Source organism: Apaloderma vittatum, unplaced genomic scaffold (genome assembly GCF_000703405.1).
Source record: "Apaloderma vittatum isolate BGI_N311 unplaced genomic scaffold, ASM70340v1 scaffold39171, whole genome shotgun sequence".
Lineage (NCBI taxonomy): Eukaryota > Metazoa > Chordata > Aves > Trogoniformes > Trogonidae > Apaloderma > Apaloderma vittatum.
Window position 1 is genome coordinate 13,079 of NW_009701501.1, and position 25,838 is coordinate 38,916.

The 25,838-nt window shown below is 41.1% G+C and overlaps 1 protein-coding gene across 1 annotated transcript in view; it reads left to right on the top strand.

Moving 5' to 3' along the window:
* SNX30 (sorting nexin family member 30) overlaps positions 1-23,653 on the top strand; it is a gene marked incomplete at its 5' end in the record, with an annotated part of 36,727 nt that extends 13,074 nt beyond the window's left edge. The window contains 7 exons of the mRNA XM_009879159.1: positions 4,619-4,807; positions 10,550-10,660; positions 14,299-14,457; positions 16,740-16,935; positions 17,568-17,767; positions 22,833-22,919; positions 23,555-23,653. Of these exons, the coding sequence (XP_009877461.1) occupies positions 4,619-4,807; positions 10,550-10,660; positions 14,299-14,457; positions 16,740-16,935; positions 17,568-17,767; positions 22,833-22,919; positions 23,555-23,653 (1,041 nt within the window). The remainder of the gene's footprint in view (positions 1-4,618; positions 4,808-10,549; positions 10,661-14,298; positions 14,458-16,739; positions 16,936-17,567; positions 17,768-22,832; positions 22,920-23,554) is intronic.
* Between the last annotated feature and the right edge of the window lie 2,185 nt (positions 23,654-25,838).

Sequence of the window (25,838 nt, forward strand, 5' to 3'; positions counted from 1 at the left end):
CCTCTTACTATCGTCTAATATTTGTTGAATGAGAGCAATGGGCTTGCAACATCAGGTAGTTTCAGTCTCTTTCCAGAGACAAGCTTATCTGCTTGGATGACCTACCTGAACCACCTCTTTCACTTCATGGACTACTTCTTAGATGGCAAAGCTGTCTTGTTAAGCTCTACACTTGCTGTGGCAGAATAGATGAAAATTAACATTCAATTTGTAGAAGCTGCAGTATTGACTAACTGCACTTAATTTGGCAGAAGATCACATGATCTTCACTTGATAATAAGCCAATACCTACAGAATTTTAGACCCTTTTTTAGCCTTCAAGAGTTGAATCCTGGATGCTTTCCCAGATGTGTACTGCTCCAGTAGGGGAGACTGCCTTCCAGAAGGCTGAATACCAAGGTCCTGAGGTTTTACTTTATGTGGATTCAAGCTATTTTGTAAATCCAGAGTCTTGGAAAACCTCCTGGCAGAATGAAGGAGGGAGAAGATGACATCAGTTGGAAACTTCCCACCCCATTCTGCATCTCGCAAGAAGACTTCAAGTTGATAAGATTCAGTTGAATTTTAAATTTCCATAAAGTGAACTTCTTGATAGATTTAGTGTGTGTTTCTGGACAGGCTACCTAGTCAAGATGCTTGAGCTGTATAATAACAACAAAAGAATGTGAATCTGCTTTCTTACCAGATAGCAGCCTGTGTAGTTGGCAAGACTCATGTATTTCCAACACAGGCAGTTAGTTCCTACGTGCTCTACACTGTTAGATACCAAATGTGCTGCTAGAGTCTTCTGATCTCATGTACCCGTAGATCTGACCGTATTGAGGAATCCTACGAACTCCATAGGAGTTCATGAAGAGTATGCCTGTAGGTAGTTGTACAGCTGTGCACAAAAGTCTGGTACTTACCCAGTAGATCATAAAACTGAAGGTCTGAATGTTGTACTATTTATTTTATAGGTTGTGATCCAGGCCTTGCTGGGCCTTCAGCTGACCTGCTTCGGCAGGTGGCAGAGCTATGAGACAGACCTGAGCAGGTGAAGGACAGAGGCTAAGGACCTCTGCTCTTTATTCTAGAAAAAGCTTTGAAACTTGAGGAAGTCTTCATGGATGCTCTCTAAGAGTTCAAGAATGTCTTGACAGAACCTGTCCTCTGTTCTATTTGCCTGGCTGCCAGAGGCAGCCTTACCTTCTCCTTGCTGTAGGACTGCTCAGGTTTATGGCAGACTGACTGTACTGTTAGTAGCAGGTGCTGTGATGAAAAGGGTGTTTGTTTGTTTTGTTTTGTTTGTGCTTTTTTTCTGTGAAGAGCTTTGTGAGCAGTAGGTACCTGCTAGGACTTGGACAGTGCTCATTTCTGATAATGTGGGTAGGTACTTAGAGCAGTGAATGAACAGTTACTTAGTGCGCTACTTGCTGAACCTGAGGCATGCGTCTCTATCTCTAAAGTCATATTCCTTGTGATATGAAACAGGTAATACTAGTCAGTATTCCCAGTGGTTGTGGGTGTAGTAACTACATTGACAGGTAGAAATGCAGATGGCTGCAGATCTCTTTTCCTGCTTGACTTTGCAGGATGTACTCTTATTTCTGTGGTAAAAGCAGAGTAGAACAGATGATGCAGTCTTACTTTCCCAACTGCAAAAATTCCCCCAAGTCCCACAGAAGAAAGCCAGTGCCAGTTAACGCAATGAGGAGATGCTCTGCTGAAAGGATTACAGCCTTGGAGACAACTTGGATGCTAGGCCATCTGCTGTGACACTTCAAAGCCTACCTCTTTCTAGCAATAGCAAATTGCTGTTGAACAAAGGTTCAGCATTTTTAAGTGTTGTTCCTTGTGCAGTTTAGTTAGGAGATTTCACCCGTTAAGAAGGACAAATGATTAGCTTCTAACTTGGCGTTCTGCTACTGAAAGCGAGGCGTGATGCCAGCTGTGACTGCCAGGGTAGGGTTCTGCCATCACGGATGTGGCAGTATAGATAGAACAGTAGTACTTTCAATGTACACATCCTCTGTCCTTTCCCGTGTCCCAGCTAGCAGCCCTCCTGCACCTAGTCAGAGCTGGTCTAGAAGCTTTACTTGGTCTAGATCTGGGATGTTTCATCCAAGGCTGAGATCAGCTAAAACTGTCACAGCTGTTATTTTATGACCTGAGACATTCCACAGGACCCATGACTGTAAGAACACACTCAATTAGATTCAAGTGGATTCCAGCCTCCACAAACCTCTGCCCTGCTTAAAAAGTGCAAGGCATGCTAGTATGCTGTTGCTGTCTCCCAAGAGAATTGATGATGCAAGTCACTAACTTCATGCAAGTGTCTGCAAGCTTCATCTTTGGTCCTTCCTCTGGTTTTTCTGACACCTTGATGCAGAGTTTTCATATTTTAAGCAGATTCCATCATATTCTTTGAGCTCTCTTTTGGGAGGGTTTTGCTGCAAGCTTTTGAAATATTCTGTGCAACCACTTTTAAGCTGTTTCAGCAGTTTAACACTTTTCCATACTGGAATCTTAGAATTTGGCTGGCTTCAGTTCTGGCACATCTTGTCTTGTACTAATGCTTATTGCACATGGGCAATGAGGAGCTGTCTTTTCCTTCTGGAACAGATTTGTCTACAGCTACTGTGGTGTCGTAGGGTTTGCTTTGCACTTTATTTGGCTCAGCCACTTTTTCCTGTCATGCTGAACTGTGTATTTTCTGGAGCTATCTCCTGTTGCTAATCTTATCCTGTCTTCTGCTTATTCTGTTTGTGTAATTCTCAACAGAACTCCTTATCTGCTGAGTTATTGTAGCATTGCTTCTTCCTGTTGTACACGTTCCTGCTCTGTGGAGTCTGAGCCAGCTGCTTGTGTAGCTCAAGCTGTCTACCCCATGTATGAGCTGTCAAGTGCCCTGCTCATCTTGCTCTTTTGCCCTCATAAAAGAGCATTTGAGTGCCTACCTTCCAATATTTGCTGACTTGCCAGTTAAATCTGAAATCTCTCGTCTTCTAACAACTACTTCTGAGTGTTAACTGCGAGAGTGCATCTAACCTTTCTGTTAGTAGACAGTAGTTTAGATCACTCCTTTCCCTTTCCCACTACATGAAGGTGAAGGATAGAGGGCTGTCTCTAAAAATCCCAGTACTCTTGAGATGGGTTTGTAACAAGGGACTAGTGAGTTGTAACAAAGAAACTTAGCCCTATTCTTAGCCATTGTCAGAGGCAGACCTTGTAAGTAGCTTTAACTTAAAGCTCTTGCCTATGATTCTGAATCCTTGAACACAGGAGGACTGCTTTTGAAGACAGAGACTACCCTTGTCCTGCTGGAACATAAACCATCGTTGCCTGAAGAATACTGAAGGACAAAGAGGATCTCACTGAAACAGGGTTGTTTAGCTAAGATTACACATTTCACTTAGCTACTTAAAGACAGTGTGAAACTGAGGGGTAAGCAGTAATTCTAAAACCAAAACACTTCTAGTTAACGTGCTGCTTAGCTGTGGTGATGTTTGTCTGTCTAGCAAACAGAGGAACATTTGTCCCTACAAGGGAAACACTCTGTTGGTAAATCTGTTCTTGTGCTACTAGTTAAAACAAATGGAAGACCTCTTCTTTACTCTGAAGAGCCATGGATTTTGGAGACTTGTTAATAATGTTGTACAATATGTTGGAACATCTGACAATTTGTCATATGCTGTCAGCTCCCTCTGCTACAAAACCAGAGCAGAGAACATGTGTGAAGTTGCTGTGATGTTTGTGTGGAGTAACCACTATCTGTATGGAGTAGTTGTTCTATATCAAAGTGTGAGACTTAACATACCAAGTTAGCTTTAAAGTTGTTGGCTTTTTTTTTTTCCCCTACTGCTGTGTGAGTTTCAAGGAATCACAGGCTTCCTAAAATAGCCACTTGCTGGTTCTGTTATCCTCTGTCTTTCCTAGGCACTCTTGAAGTTGAGAGGGTGGGAACCAGAACCTCTCCAAGTGAAAAATAGTGTTTTCATTGGCCTTAGGATTCTAGTAAGGAGGTGTGCACAGACAGTGGTGCTGGAATGTATGGTCTGTGACTGTCGTGTAGTGTGGTGGTGGCAATTGAGTGCTGTCAACATGCTTGGAAGTGCATGAACTGGATGGGAAGCCTCTGATACAGTTTGCCCTTCTTCCTCTACTGAAGGAGTCTCCAGAGGCAAAGGCTGACTGCATTCTAGTTGACTGAACTGTTGCCACTTTGTCTGAAGCCTGTCCTGTAAGTAGGTCTCTTGATTTGCCTAGCTGTTTTGTTTTCAGAGTTAGCTGGTTCAGTCTCACCAGGAACTACTGGTTCAGCAATACTTCTGCTTTCTCACGAATAGAAAGCAGGTTGCACCATACTAAAGGGACGTATGGTAGTAATGTGCTTTCCCTTCAGCTTGTGGAACAGTAGAACAACCTAATGGTCAAAGCCTGGTCCTTAGGCGATTTCCCAAGTGTCTTGGAAAAGGGTGATCTGTGGAGCTGCTGAAATAACAGACGTTATAATATGACCCTCTAGCAGCACCTGGACAAGTGAAGCTTTTTGGTGGCATCTTTGAGAACAGATGCACTGTGCTTTACAGTGAATCTATTCACTTACTAAAGATTTGCTATCTTTTCCTCTCCAATGCAGGATCTTAGTCTACCCAACGGCACACCTGTGGACACTTCTAGCCCAGCCTCCTCCTCATCTCTTCTCAACAGACTGCAACTGGATGATGACTTGGACGGGGAAACTAGAGACCTGTTTGTTACTGTTGATGATCCCAAAAAACACGTGTGCACAATGGAGACATATATCACATACAGGGTTACAACAAAGGTACAAAGCAACATTCTCCTTTTCCTAGTATGTTTTTCTTTGGAGAGTTGTTTTTAGGTCACATTCTGGATGTTTATGCCTTGCATTGTATTTCCTTATCTTTAGGACAGGAACTTAGTGTCTTTCAGTACCTTGTGAGTGTGGTGAAGGTGTGACTTTTCTTACCAGAACTGTTACTACTTCAGGATATATGAAACTATGCAAAACTTTTAATGTGTCAGCTTAGATTTTTTTTTTCTCTGACTCTTAAGGAGAACTGTTGTAAACTTGCAAGGCCAGTTTCTTTCCTTAACTTGAAAGTTTGTTCATATAAAGTAATGACACCCATTTGGTTTCAGTTACCTCCCCTGAAGGGAGATTTGCCTTTTTGTTGATTCACTGTTAATCATCTCACATTTTGTGTCTATCCTTTTCTGAAATACTTTAAGCTTATTTTAAGTGTTTACTACACTTTATCTGTCAGCCACTTGCTTAAATTGTCATCTTGATCCTCACCTGTAAACATACAATTGTTGGTAGAGAAGGCTGTGTAGCTGCTGCTAGAACTAAGAATGCTACTACCTACCAAAAGAAGTATGCTAGAGATTTTTCCAATGTGTTGCAATTCAGTCATTAATGCAATCTAATTAGAAAAGTGATCGGAAAAGTCCACCGTGCTCACAAATATTAACTAGCTCATTCTCATCAGCATCATCTCCTAGGTGATGTTGAGATTTGTTTTGGGATCACAGTTACCCAAGGCAAAATGTATTCACTAACTTCACTAGGAATATATTTGATCCACGTGTCCCAAAAGCTTAGCATTCTTCTGGTCTACTTAAATGGCACTATATACTGGAGAGAACATTTTCTTTTGAGACAACGAAGCCTTTACAGGCCACAAATTTATTTATTTTTTTTTTTAAATTGACTGTTCCAAAATTCCACTTTGAGGCTACACAGGAAAAAATTTGATTTCTATAAAATAGCAGCTACCTCTTACTGCTCACATACTGTAAACCTGTCATTCTTTGGTGCTTTAAGTGTTTTAATCTTGCAAGAAATGCTATATTTTAGCTACTAGAAAATGCTAAAAAGTATCGTAGGAAACTTTTTTCTAACTGGAGCAACTTAGCGATCAGCTCTTACACGATCAGAAGGAACAGAAAGCACAAACTGAGATGCAACTTTCCACAGGCAAATGGCTAGGATTGGCTAAAGTTGTTTCTCCCTTAAATTAGACTTTATTCTGTCAAGATAAAGGATCTGTGCAAAGTGACACCCTAATAATGTGCCTTAGCTTGGAAACCTGCGTTCGTAGAAAGGTACTTTTCCTTCATAAAGAACAACTCTGGAACATGGTTAAAGTATTTTTTAGGTTTAAAAAACCATTATCCTGTACTTCCGATTTTGCCCAGCTGGCTGTCTGTTAATACTTGTTTTATTCAGGATCTCAATGTAGCACATAAATCTGCTGTATCATAGCATTACAATGCTATTGCGAAACAGTGCATGGTCTGTTCTTATCACCGTGAAAGCCTCACCTCTTTTGATTTATTCTTGTAAGCTTCTGGCTAACCCCTAGGGTCAGCACCTCTAGCATTGTCTGCTATTGTTTAAAAGAAAAAAAAAAAGACTGTTTGTAAGACTAGCAGTGTTAATCGTATGGCTTATTCTTGCTGAGATGGCTGCTTTTTTTATTTTCTCCAGTGAAGAATGCTGCTGGAACCTCAAAGGTTTGGATAAGCATAGGACCTAGAATGAGTTATGCTGAAGACTTGCCTGCTGTGAAAAGCAGCATCACTATGTGGAATGGGGGAATGCAACTGCTAGTGCTGCAATGTGTGCTCATGGCTGTGGCTGGACACCACTGTAGGCAAAAGTGTAACCTGACCACATCCTTTATTTTGACATGTGGGTGTTCTGGTTTTTTTTCCTTTCTTTAGAAAGGTCCTTCATCATAGCAGCAAAAAAAAAGAAAAAAAAAAAAAGTCTTGTGGTATACCCCAGACTTCTCTTTTCTTGATACCTTTGCCAGCAGGTGGTCATGCCTAAGGAAAGGGTTCAAAGTATTAGGTCCAAAACTTGGTCCTGCTTGTGCTGCTCTCTCTGCTTCCTAGTGAGAGCCAGGTAGCATTCCCCAGCCTGTCTTCTGGATGAGTGCATTTGAAGAATGTGGTGGGAATCCCCAAAACAATGAGGGCAGTGATTCAGACCCAGGCACTTGAATAAACTGATTTCTGCTTGCTAACAACAGTTTCTTACGCAGGGAGGCTAATGAAACCAAAAACGTGAGTGAAAATTGTGCTGGAGGTTAATTGATCTTGGCTGTGATGATTGAAGTGTCTTGGGTGTTCTTGATAATACAGCTTTGTGCTCTTTAGACTGATGTGCGCTCTAGAGGGATTTTATGAAGCAGATCTTTCTGAGGAAAGAGGTGGAACTTAAAGTTTACCCTTGTGTTATGTAGTCATATCTCCTGAGGGAAACATAAGTGTACTTCAAGCTTCACTTCTGTACTCTTTAGGGGAGGGAGACTGCTTCTGTGCCTTTACCTGTGGAGATCTGAGCAGCTGTGTGCCATTCCTCAGAGTCATGTGGTTGCCCAGCAGTCTTGAGGGGAGAGGCTTTCAAAGCATTCAGCGCTGAAGTAGAGGTCTTGTTTGGTTTTTTCCTCACCCTTATCGTCCTGCTTCCAGTGTATGCATTGACTGATTACCTGAGCACATGAAACAGCTTGATGCCTAGAAAGGAGCAGGTATAATCTCATCTTCAGGTAGGCTAAACTATTTGAGGAAAACAGAACGATGAACTGCTAAGAACACCAAACGTGCTCCCTTCCCCTCTCTGCCTTTCTCATTTTTTTCTAGTTGAAAACTTTGCCCCAGCTGAAATAGTAACACAGAGGGGAGTCCCTAATCAGATGTGGCGAGTAAGAGACTACGAGTACAAAAATACTTCCGTGTATTCATCACAGGCTCGCTTTAGGTTTGACTGCTAACTCCTTGCAGGAAAGACAAAAATCTTACACAAGACCAAGACCTGGTGATTGCCTTAATATTGCTTCAGGTTAAAACTATTCCCACAACAGAGGCAAAACTGTCTGTAACCCTGCCTGCTTTCCAGTAAGTAAAACTGAGCCCAGAGTACTGCAGTGATGAGTTAGTGGAACTGTGCTGGAGTCTTCAGTAAATCCTTGGAAGTGTGTTTCCCGTTATTTTTGGGAGGTTGAGGTCTGCCACATGAGTTTCTTACCTTTGTTTGGGAGAAACACATGTCCTTGCAAGAACAGATTTATAGATACTATTAAGAAAGCAGGAGGAAATCAGTTGTGTCAAAACCACAGGAATTTTACTTGCTGTCCCTGGACAGTGACAAGACCCTCTTCCCTTTTGTGTGCAGTCTGGAAAAAATAACTTGTGCTAAGCTAATGTGCGGTTTGATATGAGATACAAATTCTCAGTGCTAGTGAGGTGTCATTAAAACCTTGAAGAGCCCTTGTGTTCTGTCCAAATAGTCTTTGAAAAGCTTATTTGCTGTCTAGATTTGACAGTCTGTGCAGCAAACACTCAAATACTGATGACTATGATGCGTCTTCGTCTGCTGCCCTCTGAGGAGCAAAACCTGATAACATGGGGAAACTGCAAATCTTTTTGTGATGTAAAGGCAGGAGGATCAATTTACTAGAGATGAATGATAACTAATATAAAGTTTGTGCCCTGGAACTTACCCTGCTTTCCTACTGCTAGACTAAATAGTACCTATACAGTTTTTCTTAACTGTTAGGAGAATCCTGGTTAATAAGACTCTCGGTGCTAACAGATGTGAGACTTCACTTTCATCCTCATACTACACGATAAGACACTGTACTGTGTATACATCCTGATTACTTTCATTCACTCACTGTTTGATCTCTTTTAAGAGGCTTTTGCCCAGTGACAGCTCACAAAAGCTCTCCCTGCTACTAAGTCAATACGGGATTTTTCTTGTTTATTTGTTTTGGGTGGTTTGTGGGTTGTGTTGTTTTTTTTTTTTCAGGTCATCTCCTGCAAGGCTGAGGTGTAACTGATCTACTAACAGAGCAAAGCAGTCAGCACTACTGGCTGATGAGGGCTGATGATGTCTATGGGTGTGAATTTTCTTGTTTAGCATAATGCCGCTCAGTCCCTTACTCAAAACAAGTGAAAATGATTCATATGAAAGCTCAGAAATTTCATATATAGTGTTAAATAAACTGGTGTTACTCTGAGGTGTAGCTGAGTAAAGCAGAAATCTGCGGTGGATATCTGTCTTGGTATTTCCTCATCTATGAACACAAGCACTCCATTGGTGAGCATTGATTATATTAGTCCATGGACTAACATGTGTATTTCTTACCAGAGGTAGCAGATCAAAGGAGAGAGGAGGTGAGCTTGATTACTTTTTCTTCTGTCTCTCTATTCCTTCCTTTTGTGGAACCAAGCCAATTCATACATAACACTGCTTTAGCATGCTGTTTATAGCATGCTAGAGCTAATGTTCTGTGGATAGTGTGTTAAGGTTGCTAACTTCTCTGGAGAAAGTGATTTTTGGTATGGAACTTGGATAGGATCTCTAGTGGGCATTGGTGGGAGTAATGTGCAGTAACTGAAGAGCTGGAGTCATCCAGAGAGCAATTGAAGAGGTGGATTGTATTTAAAGGCTATTACGTGGCTTTTTCCAAAGATGGGGCAGTTGCTCTGAGTCTGGAAGTAAATATAAAATCTCTGCTGGAATTCACCAGGCTGTTGTAGTAGTAGCAGTAGCAAAGCAGCCTAGTGCTGGATTCAGTGCTAGCTCAAAGGTAGTAGAGCTGGTGCATTCTCCAGAGTGCAGCGATTTTCATGTCTAGCTGTAGGCATATAGCGTGCTTGTGCTGCAGCATCACTTTCATTGCAAAATGCTGCAAATAATTTAAGTATTGCTTTCTGGGCTTCTTTGTGAGCTGTGCATTGCAGTGGGACGTAAAGATAAAGGCCATCTACCTTCCAGTTAGCAATCACAATACCAGACTCCTAGTTGGTGTGCAGTTTCATTAGTGCTTTTAGGCAGTCGCAATATGTGCTGTGCAAGCAGCCCCACACAGTCACCTGTCCAGCATATGGACTGCTTGAGGACTGTACAAAATATTTGCCAGGAGTTTCACTGCATGTTTACCTTCTGTCTCAATCTTGGAATTCCAGGTTTAACTCCTTGCCCTAAAGAATGAAAACTTTAAAGATTTAATGTAACGTACTGATATGGCATACGTGAACTTAACATAGACAAACTTGTTTTTTCCTCTCAGAAACCAGCACAAACCGTTCCTTGGTAAACCCAGCAATCTCTTATGTGTTGGTCTTTTAACCTGGAAGGAGTGTAATAAGCTTGTTACTTCTGGAATACAAGGCAGCGGTGGAATGTTTTTTCACCTATGGATAATGCATGTAATAGAATAAATGAGTCATTAAATACCATTGCTTTTAATTCTTGATGGCCTCATCCTTAGAATGAAGCTTTTATACAGTCTTCCATGCTAACTTGTAACTGCCAAGAGGTTAATGTGATGTGGAGTACTCTCCTCTCCACAGACTCCTTCCAGAGGATTGCTTTCTCATTCTGGCTGCAAACATGATTTTGGGATTGGAGTCTCAACGCAAGGCTTGTCTGGCCTCACTCTTGCCAGTGATGGCTGTACTGCATTTACTGCTAAGCTCTGGAGTGAGAGGTTTTGCTGCACACTAAGCATGTCATGTTCTTTTCCAGACCACACGAGCAGAGTTTGATTTGCCAGAGTATTCTGTTCGCCGGCGGTACCAAGACTTCGACTGGTTGAGAAACAAGCTGGAAGAGTCTCAGCCAACGCATCTCATTCCCGTAGGTAGTAAGCAAGAATCTGCTATTAAGGAGAGTTCTATATCTGTTTTCAAAGGGTGATGTTTTGGTGATATGTCTTTGTAGATTTAAATACAGTACTTCATTCTCTTCTAATATTTAGATTTACATATTATATTTAATTCTCTTTTAGTGGAATGGGAAGAGTTTCCCATTCTTGAATGATTATGAAGCTTAAACTTTACTTGGGTCGCACACCCAAGAAGAGAGCTTTTACAGCCTCCTGTAAGGCAATATGCTCAATGACTGCATTTGTTGTGGCGTAAGTGAAATATGCTTCATCTGTTTGCTGAATTATTACATCTAGATTTGTGAGTATCTGAGTCCTAGTCTCGGTTTTTGAAATGGCCTCTTGAGCTGATTTTATATGTGCTAACATTTATTAGCACAGACTTGGCCTCTGGCTTGGTAGCTGTTGCATACCTTCGGTAGACAGAGATTTAGTTACTGAGACTAGCTAAACTACTGTATCCTTTCTGATCACTGAAGCTTGTAGTCTGACCACCTTTTGTGATAGGAAGAGCTTGGTCTTCGGCAGTCTTTCTCATGCTGTAGAAAATCTGATTAGGTAGGAAGCCTGTGAGGTCACCACCATCAGCTCTTTTAATAAAGAAATTAAAAAAGAACCGTAGGAGGTGAATTGTGGGGAAGTATCAAGACTGCTACCATGCCTTAGCTTACCCATCTGAGATGGAGAAGAAGTTTCTACTCTCCCTCCCTGAGCAAGGACTAGGCTATATGAGAAGGATTCAGTTCTATTCAGCTATTTAAGTCCTTAATTACTCTGGGACTTTCCTCGAAGTGAAATAATAGCTCAGTCTCTCAAAGATAAGAAGTACTTCACAAAATCATGTGACACCACTAGCTGCCAGCAAATATGTTTACTGAGGAGTAGGAAGAAGAGAAAGTGAGCTTGCTGGGGGAAAGTGGAGGTGTAAGATTAATGTGTTAGCTGCCCAGACCCTCTTTTCTCTCTCCCTGTTCTCTGAACAGCTGGAACTCTGAAGATTAAGCTTCTACAGATTCTTGGGAGTATTAACAAGCTTGCCAAAGACTTCAAGGCAGTAAATAACAGTCTAGTAGTAGGTGAGTTACAGCCAGGGAATCAAGCTGCTCTTCTGTGGCCTGAAATTCATTTCATACAGAAGGACAAATGTGGCACAACTGACTCTAATACTGGACATGAAACCAGCTGCAGAACAAGGCAATCTCTTTAAGTGCCTCTCTTGCAAAACCTGGAAGCATAAGGATGGGCTGCCCTATTTTTCTGTTTTATGGACAAGTTTCCAGTTATGGAGTTTCCTATTCATCTCCTCCATGCAGTGGTATGGTGGCAAAATTGCTGAACGCTTTATGTTTTTATTGCCTAGAAGTAGATGAGGAATAGAAGCAAAAGCAATTTCAGGTGCACTGTGACTCAGGTGTGTTCTGAAAGGATGTTTCAAGCCAATTGAAGAGTATCTGTATTTCTAACTGGAGATAAAATATCCCTGAAGGCTTTCTATCTAACAAAATACGAAAAGGCGGTTGTTTTCCTAATCTTGGTATAGTGACTGTCCCTAAAATCTTTCTGTAACAAATGATGTATCTTCTCAGTGCAATGAGTCATGATAGCATACGCTTAAGAGCCCAAACTAAACTAAATATGAGTTCCTTTTCATTTCTTTGGTGACTGATTTTTACCTTGTTCTAAAATCATCTGAGACTTTATTCTAATCTGCTCTTTCAACAAACAGTAAATATGCCAGCACACCTGTCTCTAGACTAGAAGGATAAACCTATGATGGCCAAGACACTTTTCTTTGTGTGGTGATATTTGGATATTTAAGCTGTTTCTGACTACAGTAAACTCTCCTCACATACCACAGCAGGGAAAAGTAGACTGTTAAGATAGAAGACTTTAACGTAGACAAGTAACACACAGCTAAAGCAGAATATCAGTTGCTAGCTGTGTATACTGATGATTTGGGATGGACCTCCAAAAGCCTAAAATGTAAAGGACTGTAACTGCTCCTCTAGCCAGGTTAAAGGACAGAAGTCTCTGTAATAGAAGTGCACGCTCCTGTGGGTCTCATGCTCAAACTTTACTGATTATTCAGTGCCAGTTTGTATGTGCTTGGTGAAACTAGGGTTCTTTAAAATAGTCTTCCAGCTGGTACTTTTCCTCCTGCATGTGGTGCTGAGGTGATGCTATAGAGCCCCAGCTAAAGTTTACAAAGCAAGGAAGGAGGGTTTCTTTTCTCGCTGAAGGATACTGCACTGAGCATTGTTCTTCTGAAGAAGTCTTAATTAGAGTGTTCCTTACACTGGCTTAACTGGAATAAGTGATCTGAATCTTAAGCATAATAAGTCTCAAATTATAAGGATTAAATATCGTGGTCAAAATGTAGCTGTGTTGCAGCTAAGTCGTACTGGCTGTGTGGTTGGTAGTTTTTTTGTTTGGTTGTTGTTTTTTGGTGTTTTTTTTTTTTTTGAAGGTGTATTCTTCATGTACATCTCACATAAGCTAGAGTATGGTGGGAAAAGCATATGCATACACTTTATTTTTTTCTTTGAATTACTTTTGTCACAGGTCTCAGGTGACAAAGACTGTTTGCAAAGGAGAACCCTGATTCCTGAATTGGGTGAAAACAGTTGTTATTGCTTGCCTGAGAGTAAGCAGATTATCTGCCTGGGTGGACTGTTTCACAAGAATAAAATGCAAAGCACAATTTAAAAACTAGTATTGATCTTGGAGTCCATGCTGTCCAGCGAGAACAAAAGCAGATTTGGTGGTAGAGGTGATACTAACCATGCTGAAGGTTAAACAGTTATCTTCCATCTGCAGTGACATTTTGAAGTCTGGACCCTTAACAGCAGGGACTGTAGAACTAGGAAGTCTGGAGGCATGTTAAGCTGTACTATGGAGGTAAACTGGTGGAGCTGGAATAGGAGTAAAGTGGAAGAGTAAATATATTGGCAGACCTTTGTCACTTAAACATGCTGAGGAAGGTAGGTTGATAGATGATGGTGTGCAAGTGTCAGAAAGGCTCAAGCCTGGACTACTTGACGATTTGGTGTGTCAAGCCTACTTGTCTGTCTTCAATCAGTGTAGTGCTATTGCTAACGCTTAGCGGCTCCTCACTGCCTAGGAGCTCTGAGTTGTTCAGAATGGGAAGCAGGGATGCAGCAGAGATGACTAAGTAGAATTACTAAATCTTCTGAACTTCCTTGGACTGAGCAGCCTTGCCTCAACGTTGGGGGATGTGTGTGCGTGTTGCTGGAGTGAATAGTGTACAGCTCTGGTGACATCTCCTTTAGAGCTGAAGCTTGGACCTGGACAGCAGTAGGGCAGAATGCCTTAAGCTGTACTAGGAGTACTTAGTGTGAGCATTGTTTGGGCTTCACTGGTGTGGGGCTCTCAGCTGAAGCCACTCAGTAGAATAGCTAGTGTTAGGACAGACCAACTAAAGGGTAATTCAGAGCAGGGCTTGAATCCTATCTAATATATGGTTCCTGTCAGCAAACATAACATTTCAATTCCTCTGAAGACTGGAGGTTGATTGATTTGTATGTTTCCAAACAGCAGAAGGCAAGTTTTTGGGGTTTTGAATCTTGTGTATTTTGCTTGTCTCTGACAGCCTCTTCCTGAGAAATTTGTGGTGAAGGGTGTTGTCGATCGCTTTTCAGAAGAGTTCGTGGAGACAAGGAGGAAAGCATTAGACAAATTCTTGAAGAGAATAACTGACCACCCGGTGCTTTCTTTTAATGAGCACTTCAATGTGTTTCTCACAGCCAAGGTAAGCCTGTAACTTCCAAGCATAGTTGTTGACAGGGACAACAGAACAGGCAACTTTGCCATCTCTCTTGAAATGAAGGTAAAAAAGCACTAGTAAAACTACATGTACAGGTCAGAACTTTCCCTCAAATATCAGAGTTGTGTATGATAGACACCTGTGTGTGACAACTGTATGGGTTCCCTTTGCTCGAAGGGCAGGATAGCTGCAGATTTACAGATTCAGTTCTCCAGACCTGCTTGGTTTTTATCTCTGTGTCTAGAACATACTGCTCTGATGCAAGAGAATTTAGAAGACTGTAGGCTTTGTAAAATCCTCTTTTGTGGAGGAGGAGAGATCTCTTAAACAAAAACTTGCAAGTTTTTTACTTGTCTGTGCCTTTTATACTGCCTGCACTTGTTGCCCTCAAAACTAAGCAGAAAGACCTCATACTTGTTTGTTCTCAGTCAACAACTTTATGCTCAGCTTCTGCGTGACTTTTCCAGCAACACTGCTGTTTTCTCTGACTGTTTTTTGAACTTTGTTTTAAATAAGACTAAGGGGACCTACAGTCATGCTTGAGTTTTACCTGATAGAGGAGAAGAGCTGTAAAAGCACGTCTTTCCAATGTCAATTTACACTAGCTCACCCAAATGTGACACTTAATCTGAGCTCTGATAGCTGGTAATGTGAGACTCAATCTCCAGTTCCTTTTTATTTCCCCTTAACGCTGAACTACTGAAATAAGCTAGAAGTGCAGAATTTGTTAATTGATAGTTAAATGTCAGATAGCTTTGTTCTGCTTTTCAGTTGTCAAAGCATGATGCAACTTTCTTAGCTACTTAGTCCTGTTCTCCCACCCCTATAAAATGAATAGTGAGGGACTTATCATCGGCACCAGGAAGGGCTTGCTTTGAGAATACAGAGCATCCAGGGAGGCTGAGGGAAAAGGATATGTGTTTTTTCTGGCTGTCTCTCGTGTTGGAACTTGATGTATTGTAGCTGTGAGGTGTCATTTCAGTGTGTTATGACTTCAGATTTTAGTTACTGCAGAAAGTCATGAGACCACCTCCTGGTTGAAAAAGAGAAACTAACCTTTCTTCTTGTTTCCTGTTTGAACCAGCAATACACCAGAATGCCTGAGAGAGTGAGTGAATAATTTTAAGTTAAAAAGTCTTTGATGCCTGCTTGCAGATAGTGCTTAGGACAGGCAGAACGCAAGAGTCAGTGAACCACTGCATTTAAATGCAAACGTAATTCAAAATTATAATAGCTGCTAAGATGTCAAGTTCTCTTAGTTTGACTTACATTTGTCTTATGCGTAAGTACTTGGAAAGAATACCATAGTACGTGTTTTGAAGATGACTGTTTGTTTTTTTTAAGAACACTGAAGCTCTTAGTCTAGTCTGTAATACCATGTCTTCACCTCTACATGCCTAATTGGTTTGAAAGCATCCCTTTCTCAGGCTACACAGCCTAATCTAGTTAGTGCTCTTTATCCTGTTCTAAGATGTTGAATAGTGACACCCTCTGGAAGGAGTAAAATGCAAAATGATTGGAAGTTTGGCTAAGAAAAGAAACTTTTTTTTTTTTCTCTGGAGGTGAAATCCCATGAAGATTGTAGGTAAACAACCTTGTTAACATAGGTTGTCTGAGTGTTAATTTATGCTGACATGTAAAGCACTGGCAAGGAGATTTCAAGCTTTCTATGCAGGCAACATGGCTGCATTGGACCCAACCTGAGCTGTAGTCTTGTGTTGCAGGAGAGTTGTGCTAGTCTCTCCATGCTGTGCTCTTTCTGGATGTGGCCTTCCTCTATCTGACTGTACAGCTGGTGTGAGGAGGCTGCTGACAAAATAAATATGCGTTATATAGCTCTGTACTAGGTCATCAGAGCCAACTGGTGAATTTGCATAATACTAACATTGTGAACTGTGTCTTAAAAGTATGTGTGGATGAATGGAATTAATAGTATTGGTGAGATGATAATATCACTACTTCCCTGGTGAAAGTACAGGAATATAGGAAGGTCTGGCCATGTGCAAAGCTGGACCAGTTAGTGGTTTAGAGTGTACTATTCTCCTGGATAGTTTAATCCCATCTAGAAGTAGTCTTGAAACTGTGCTTAACTGTACAACTTGTACAAAAATGAGGTGTTATATAAGACTATGTCACATGTAACTTCTTGTCTTCCCAAAATTTGATCTTGACTGAAATGTATCCTTCTCTGTATTCACCTTCCACTATGCAAGTGAAATATTTCTGAACTATGTATTTTTTTTGTTGTTTTTTTTTTAACTTCCTAGGATCTTAATGCCTACAAAAAGCAAGGAATGGCATTACTGTCAAAGGTGGGGGAATCTGTCAAATATGTCACAGGAGGCTACAAATTAAGAAGTCGGCCTTTGGAGTTTGCAGCCATTGGGGAGTATCTAGACACATTCTCTCTAAAGCTTGGTACCATTGACAGAATAGCACAACGAATTATCAAGGAGCAGTTGGGTAAGGACACAAGGTGCTCTATCATAATGCTTAGGTCTGCATCTCGTTCTAGCTGATGGCATGAACAAGACAACTTATGTTAATGGCCTGTAATGAACCACACACAGAGAACAAAATCTACTGCCTCTTGCACATTTAAAACAGGTTTAAAGCCTAGCACAGTATTTTATATTAGCTCAAGTCCCCGAATATTTTAAGTTGTTCTTGTCATACCAACTGACTTTCTTACTAGAGTTATTTCTGGAAAGACTTTTAGGAGGAAGAAAAGCGTGTAGATTCCATCTGGAGGAGTACAGATGGAATTCATAGATGTAGATAACCTCTACAGACCTGTCTTAGCAGAGCCAAGATTTACATATGTTTAAGAAAAATGGCTTTGAATACTGCACAGATGCAGGTGTCTTTGTATTGGAAGCTTGTAGGAATGGTCAGTTAGGCAGGAGGTGACTTGGACCTGTCACTTGTGTAGCCATAGAGCTCAATCTGTTAAGATGCTAACACAATACAAGACTTGAATCTTGGGGGGAGTTAATGTTTGCCAAGCTTGGTGCATATTTTCTCCTTTTTGGTGTGTCTGCAGATGCTTGTGCCTCACTCCTACTCTGTTAATCTTTTTCATCTGCCTCTTGCAGAATACTTGGTGGAACTTCGAGAATATGGACCTGTTTATTCAACCTGGGGAGGGATGGAGGTTGAGCTATCGGAGCCACTGGAAGGGGTGTCTGCCTGTATTGGAAACTGCTGCACAGCTCTTGAAGAACTCAGTGAAGACATGACAGAAGACTTCCTGCCTGTGCTTAGGGAATATATGTTGTACTCAGAGTCAATGAAGGTACAGAGTCCTGTGGCAGAAGATGCTGTCATCTCATTTGCGTGGAATGATCAGCAAGTTCTTTCTAACAGTGAGAAGGCTGGTGGTGGGAAAAGTGGGAAAGTAAACAATACATTAGGTAGGAGGATGTTTTCATAATCAATGCAAAACTAGTTATGTTTAGTAGCAGGGTACTGCGCTAGTAGCATTATCTGCTCTGCTATTCAGTCAAACTAAGGTTGGTAATGAGGTGCACGCAAGAGTATTGAAGAGTTGCTCCTTCAGAGGGCTGGGTGGTGCTCTATAGTAGACATTCTGTGGCTGCCTAGAATCTTCCCTTTGAATTAGTAGAAAGTCAGTCGTGGCTCGGCTCTTTGCTACTGGGTCTGTGTCTGGCCCTGTAGTAAAGGTAGCATTAACAGATTCTGTCACTTATATGTAGCAGGGTTGGATGGCTCTTTTTCAAACCATGTCATCTTTGGAACCACTAAGTTCTGCATGCCAACTAACTGCTTAAGGACGTTGTTTTGTGAATCTTAATCTCTCTAAGAACTTGATATTGTACTGCTTATGCAGATGTAAAAAAAAGCTACCTTAGTGTAGCTTTTACTCTCTTAGAGAAACATTGATAAGTCAATCCTGTTGCATGCAAAAATAATTGCTAACTGCACTAAAAACTGAAACCAAAGACTCTTAAGACGGCTGTTAGAGGTTTTCACCACATGTGCATGGTACAGTATGTTAGTAATCCCTCTATAGGGTACTAACAGACAAATTCATTCTGATGACTTTCCAGTCAGAACAACCATTACAAGACTATAGTATGCACTCCTTCAGAGACCTAATAGCCTGTTGTAAATCTACAGTATAAGACAGAGAAGGACTACCGTGTTCAATCTTAGTCATTTTATAGTTCTCGCACTGAGAACTGAAACACTCAGCTGCAGGTTTCTTCTTCCAGCTTCAGATGGCTAGGTGTACGGCTTCTGTCTTGCCTGGCTGAAGTATTCTTCCAGAAGGCTTAGCGCTGGTTCCTTGAGTATACTCTTTGCTTTTGTAGTCATGATATTGACCCCAGCATAAACGAGGAGCGTTTTCTTTACAGGCCTGTTAACACCAAGTATTGCTGGAACACTCTGAGCTGTCACTGGAAGCCTTGACCCAGAATGTTCAGACTTCACCTTATTCTGATTCTGTAGGAAGGGGTCTCTGTGATTGCTTACAAATAAAGGGAACATGAGGCTAGTCGTTAAAGCTTTTAGCCCCGAACATTTGACTTTTGATGCTACAAATGCCATGGCCTGCTGGAGATGGCATCTAAAGTGGCAAGCGGAGTTGTGAGAGGTGCTTTTTACAAATGTTCTCAGAGCAAAGTTGTTTGTTTTGTGTTTTTTTTCTTTTAAGCTAAAAGCTGGGGTTTCTTCAGCTTAAGAGGTACTTCAGACAGTTACACACTACTCACCACAGGAAGAGCAGCATTAAAGACTTGCAGCTAGACTACCTTTTGGCCTGCAGACAGCCTCGTCCTAAAACATATCTTGTCAGATGGTGGCAGACACTAAGTGCAATCTCCAAGCCAACAGGTAGTCTATCTGTGAGTCTTTAATGCAGCTCTCCCTGTGGTAAGTGGTGTTTAACTGTCTGAAGTACCTCTTCAGCTGAAGAAATGCTTGCTTTTTAGCTTAACTTTTAGACTGTTGACTTTCTAGTGCCCTAAAAGACTTGCTCTTCATGTCAGTTTTTTTCTGGTAATGATCTGAATGTTCTCATTGTGTTGGTGCTTTGGAACTAGTTGGATCTAGAAATCACACTTGCAAATTAGCAGTTAATGGCGGATAAGTATTGTGCTGCTTAGGGTCCAGATTAGGCATCTTATTAGCTTTATTCTCTCTGAAAATCAAGAATAAAAACTATTGCTAGCTGAAGCAGACTGTTCCTATTTTCATTCCCTTCCAAACAGCAAAACTGAAATCTCTCAGTTCATACCAAATGTGGCTTTCTTATGCTGGAAAATATCAGTCTGTTGCTATTTCTGCAGTAAGCTGCTACAGAACTGTCTTACCAGACTCCATGAAACTGAGTAACTGTAAAGGAGGCTACTCCTGGAGTGCCAGGAGGCTTTCTACTGAAAGGGCTGTCCTCTTCACTAGCAGTGTGGTTATATTCATCAGCTGCTGTGGGTTCTGTTTGTGAAATTAAAGCACAGCTTTTGGACCAGGGTATTTGATAGAAGGTAAGTGTTCAGGTACCAGGAGTTCAATGCAACCTCAGTAGCTTTCTCTATTGCAGACTGCACTTCAGGTATGGGTATGGGAATGTGATTTTTAGTCTCTAGCTGGGTGAATGTTCTTCAGGGTAAGAACTGCCAGGTTTTCTTTATTGTATTAGAGATGAATGTTCTCCTTAGTGTCTCGTACTTGAGGAGGGCAGCCTGAAAGAAGTGCACATATGGAGGCAAAGCCCAGTGATTCTGGTTCAGGCAAATTTGTCTGACTCCATGGAAGCCCCATCTCTGGGTTCATTTGAAAGATCTACAGAAGTGAGGAGAGGCTGGCATTGTAGGCTTGCTAATAGCATCTAGGAGAAACCTTTTATGAAATATAGGCCATATATTAGATAGCAAGATGATACATCGAATCTTGGTGCCGTGAGGCCCTTGTCAGCAAATGTGTGGTACCACATTTTTTGTGGTATGCTGATGTTCCCCAGGGTGGCACGTGCAGAGAGTGAGCTCAGCTCTACATAATTCAGTGGTGATACTAATGTTATGCGGACTCTGTATGCTTAACAATGCCAGAATGGCTTCTCAGATTATGTGATCCCCAGCTATGTGCTTGGATGTTACTTTTAATGCATGTTTAAAGCAAGCACTACATGAATAGCTGTCTCTCTAAAGGAGAACAGTAAATAAAGGTACTTCTTTGACATCTAGTTGTAGTAGGAAGCTATGGGGTGTGCAAATGGCATAGGACTGCAGCTTGAGAAAGGAGGCTGATGGCAAATTCTTGAAGTTTCTTCAGAGATGGGGACCAAAGTGAAATATTTCAGCTAAACACACGAAATGGGGAAGGACCTGCCTCACTGAGAACAAGCTAAGTCTTGTGTGTGTAGAGATCAGTGGTTTAGTTCTGTCTCCAGATAACTGAAATGTGGTGTATGAGTGTTTTTCTGTTTGGTTTCTTCCAACTTTAAAAATTATTTTTATTCTTTAATTGTTTTTTCTTCTAATTGGGGTCTTAACTAGTGGAAGTATTACATGGGCTGTGGTAAGTCTGGGGATACTTGGTACAGAGCTTTTCTGAGGAGCTGCTGAAGAGTTAATGCATTGGTATAGAACTTAGAAGAGATTGCCTGGAGATGTGAGGAAACATTTCCTTACGCATATATGGGACAAGGGAAAGGGAAAGCAATATGTTTCTGATCACTTACAGGTCAGCTGTGGATGGATACTTAAAGCTGTATTCAGAAGCATCTTGTAAGTGGTCCACAATGGGTGGACTTAAGCACTTAAGGAGAAATAAGACACCTGCCCTTTGAATCTAGTCTGCCAATACGTGTTAATCAATATCTACTGCTGGTACAGATCCAGCGTACTGCACTAACTCCAGGTTCCAGGAGGCTGAATGCAATTGCTGGAGGTGGTGGCTTTTCTGAGAAGTTTTGGTTGACTTGGGTTCAAGAGGGAATACAAAGTAGAAATACTTGTTAAAATCTCTCAAGCTTTTGTTGCATTGGTAACCACAAGGACTTAAGGGCTATTCCACATAGCTGCTTAAATTCCAAAAGGAAAGGGAGTGTTGTATTTTTTCAAGCAAATAGGACCAGTGGCGTGCTTGCTTTCCTCCATTGGGAGACAAAAGGGAGAGCTGAGCTTTCGAAGGTGAATTTTTCAGTTTGCCTTTTTTTCCTAAAACAAAATAGCCACTATTTTTGTGGATGGGGTGCCATTTCCGTGTATCGTGGACTGAGATTAAGAAAGAATATTGACTGCAATATCTTCTATCTCTAGTCTAGAGCAACTGCACTGGTGCTCTTCCCTTGGCTTAACAGAGAGGAGGGGGAAGATAATGATTAATAGATGGAGGGTTTGTACATTTATAAGAAACAGAGCTCTGATAGTTCATCTAGGCAAGAGAGAACCACTCTTTTAAACAGGTTTTCTATAGACAGCAGTGAACATAAATAGTCCCGCTTTACTAGCCTTGTCTGAAACTGTTAAAATAGCTATTTACTTCCTTTAATTGAAATGACTATTTACAGACACAAACCTGCATTATTTTTAGTCATATATTCTTAAAAAGACTAATTTCTATGCTTGTTTTTGTATTGTAAGACTATTGTATAACCTTAGAGGAGATCTTGACCGTGGATGTAGTACAAGATAAGGGTAGCATCTTTTGCCGTCTATGCTGAGAATACTCTTATCAATAAAAGTTTACTACTTGTGAAACCCACTCAGGTAGTTCAGTGCTTTTCGCTTAAATTGTGCTTTTCCTAATTTTTTTTTTTTTTAAATTAAACTGACAACCAAACCCTCCCAGCTCATCTAGAAGGAAAGCTTTTTTTTTTTTCTCTAATACGAGAATGTAAACAGCCTGCTATAAAGGACTTTAAGGAGGCTTTGCAAGTGAAGAGAGATGTAATAGCTTCTGTGTACTTTCCTGTCTCTTGGCCCACGCTGTTGTCTGTCTGCTGCTTGAGGATACCGGAAGCTTTGCACTACTCTTTGACAGCTTTGATGCTTCTTTTTATGTCCTTTTCATGCTAATAATAAGTCAACTGATAAATTGTATTTACTTAGTCAGGGCTATGTTCGTGGTTACATGACAGCTTCTATCTTACATGCCTCCAGCTTGTCCAAAACTTGAATGTTATCTGACCCTGACAGCTGCTGGAGAGCAAGTGCTCTTTGTTTTTAAAAGCTACTTCCTCAATTCTGTAAAATAGGACAAAGTGAGTCTGAAAGGCTGACTTCAGGCTGAATTAGTTCTTAAGCTGTATCACTTTGCAGTTTCCTGGAGGCTGGGGGTGGAAGGAGCAAGAGTATCCCTACAACTCTTTTTTTTTTTTTTTCTCTTGACCATAGAATGTGTTGAAGAAGAGAGACCAAGTACAAGCGGAGTATGAAGCAAAACTGGAAGCAGTAGCCTTGAAAAAGGAAGACCGTCCAAAGGTTAGCACTTAAAGTTACACTACAAAAATTAATTTAGGCTTCCACTTACCTTACTTCCTGAGAAGAACAGAGAAACAGAACTTGTGAGAACAGAAGTTTGTTTTTGGCAAGCTGGTGTGAAATAAAGACTTAGGTATGAACATATAAAACCTGTCTAGCAACTTTGGTACTACTGGTCTTGCAACACTTAGAGCAGGATGACTCTGACCAGTGTAATGCTTAAACAACATGCAGCAATCAGCTGGAGTGTGTAGTGACGTGAACTAAAACAGTGATAGAACAATCCCTGGTGCTTTAGTAGTATGTCAGCTGAGTTAAAGTCTGGGCTATGGCACTGCTGGACTGTATTGTAGGACATGTGTTTTGACTATGGAAGACTCCATATTTTCCCTTTCTGCTAGGGAGCTCTTTGTGTGTGAGACTGAACATTGACTGTCACCAGGTCACAGATTTTGGCTGGTCTTCATGCAGAGGCAAAGCTGTAAACTGGTGTGCTTATGCTGCCACCTGCATTCTGCATGAAGCAGTGTGCAAGGGCTCTGTCTTAAATCACTGCAACTTTCACCAGCAATGACAACAGCGTTTGTTCTCTCCTCTTCTTGGTAATCTCTGTTTCCCATTCATCTTTGTGTTAGAAACTAAAGGATGACTTTCCAGTGTTGGTGCTACTGTACAATGATCTTACAGGAGGTGCACATAATGGCTTTAAGAAGCTAAAGTGGACAAGAGCGTAAAAATGCAAATTAGTATTTTCTCTGATCTTGTGTCTCGTGGACTCTATGAATGGTGGTGTCTGAGGTATCTTGTGGTGCTCTTGTATTTTGGTCTTTTGCTTACCCCACTGCTGGCTGCTGGGCTGTGTACTCTTACTTCCTCAGCATAGCTTTGTGTAAGCATCTATTCTAACAAGTTGCATTGTAGTTGTTCTAACAAGAACTAAATCTAGCATATCCAGCCAGCTAATAGAGGTTTTTAGGCATCTGACTTTATCAAAGATAATGATTAGTGGAAGTGCTGAATTTTGCTAATCTCTCACCTAATAAAAAGCTTTTGCATCTCAGTGGTATTATTGTGTAAAGCGCAGCACTTAAATAGCTGTCTAAGAATTTTTTGAATACTTACATCTCATCCTCAGAGTATAAATGTATCTTTTGGCAAATCCCTGTACCTTTTCTTCTACCGTAAGTATTTTGTGTTGTTTCTGAGATGAAGTTGAACAAACAATAGAGCTCCTTGCATGTTCATAAAATACTAGTTTATTGTTTTCACATCCTTCCCACCTGGTGGGAATGTCCTTCTGTAAGAGCTGATAGCTCAGAGCTGTGGCTAGCAGCACATCTTGCATTAAGCGAGATCTCCTGGCTGTGACTTTCTGGAAACTACAAGACAGTCATGAGGTGGGTTATACAGTGAAAGGCATTTGTGTTCCTTTCAGCATGTTTAGCTGATTTGGCAGAAACTGTGTTCAAGAGAAAAACAACAAACAAAACCACAAGAGAAAAGAGACCTACCTTCAGATCATGAAATGAGAGCCTGTCATTACTTGTTCATCTCTTCCACTGGAGGGCATTCTGGGACTTGCTGTACACCTAATCAGATTGGCTTCCTAGAGCTCCACTGGTGTCATTAGGTCATTCTCGCATTGAGATGATCAGTTTAGAACTCGGTGGCCTATAAATGCATTAGGCTGGTAGGACTACTGTAAATGTCTGTCAGTAAATACTGCTTACAGTGCTGAAGTTTACATCAAAAGCATTGTGTACAATGTCTTTTTAACAGCAGTGTAACAATATTAGTGCTGTGTTTGCAGCCTTTCTAACAAGTAGAGCGCTGAACTGCTTCTTACCCATTTCTGACCCATGCTGGAGTTGTTGTTGCACAAATTCAACCAACATAGTGAGTGCAGGCATTGCTTCCCTTTGGGATGAAGTTTGCCTCTGATGTAATTTCTTCTGTCTGCCTCAAGGCTTTGCAGTGTGGTGAGTTATGGGAACAGTAAATACAGCAGTGCAGAACTTGAAGTAGAAGGTGACCATGTGCATTTACAGAAGAAGAGAAAAGGCTTGTATATGGCTGCAGAGAACTAGGAAGGTAAAAATACCATATGGTGAGATTATTTGCCTTAAATGCTGGATGATTTGTGCTTCAGGACTATTTGTTACTTGGTAATGGTGCTATAGAGACGTTTTATGAAGTGGACATGCTTATGCTGCAAGTGATGTCGCCTGTACTCGACCACTCTAAAATCTAGATGTGATGCATACTTAGACTCTGGTCTCTTCAAGAGCTATGCAAAGATGAATAGATGTAGGTGCAGAACCTCGTTTACAATGAGGTGGCCAGACTCCTGAATGTACAATTTCATCCTCAGTTCTTGATTGCATATACATCTCTTCTCAGTTTAAATTGACTTACACTCTGGAAGGGTCGACCACTATTTTAGTGTCAGAGTTTAAGCAAGTTATCGCTTGGATTTTGGGCTTGGTTTTGGGTTGGTTTTTTTTGAGCTGTTCAAGTAGCTGAGAATGGCCATCAGTAAGAAAGTAGCAACTTCCCTTGAAGTCCAGTCATCTTTCTTCAATTCATAGCTAATATTTAGTATCTCCACTAGTAAAAGTAGATAAAAGCATCAGAATTGATGTTTCAACTTATGTCCAGAGTTGATGTTGGAACTATAACCTCTTTTCATTAACTTTGCACTAGATATAAAGTGCTTAAAACCTGTTAATTTAAAATTTTGTTTCAGCTACTGAGTTGCAACTTTTGTTCTGGGAAGCTGCACTTTGTAAGGAAAGGGGTTTACACTCCCAGACAGAACTGGTCCATGTGCAGATACTGCTTTCATGATGCCTGTGGAGACTTAGCTGGAGTTGGCTGCTGTTGTTCCTTAATTAGAATCATAGAATGGCCTAGGCTGGA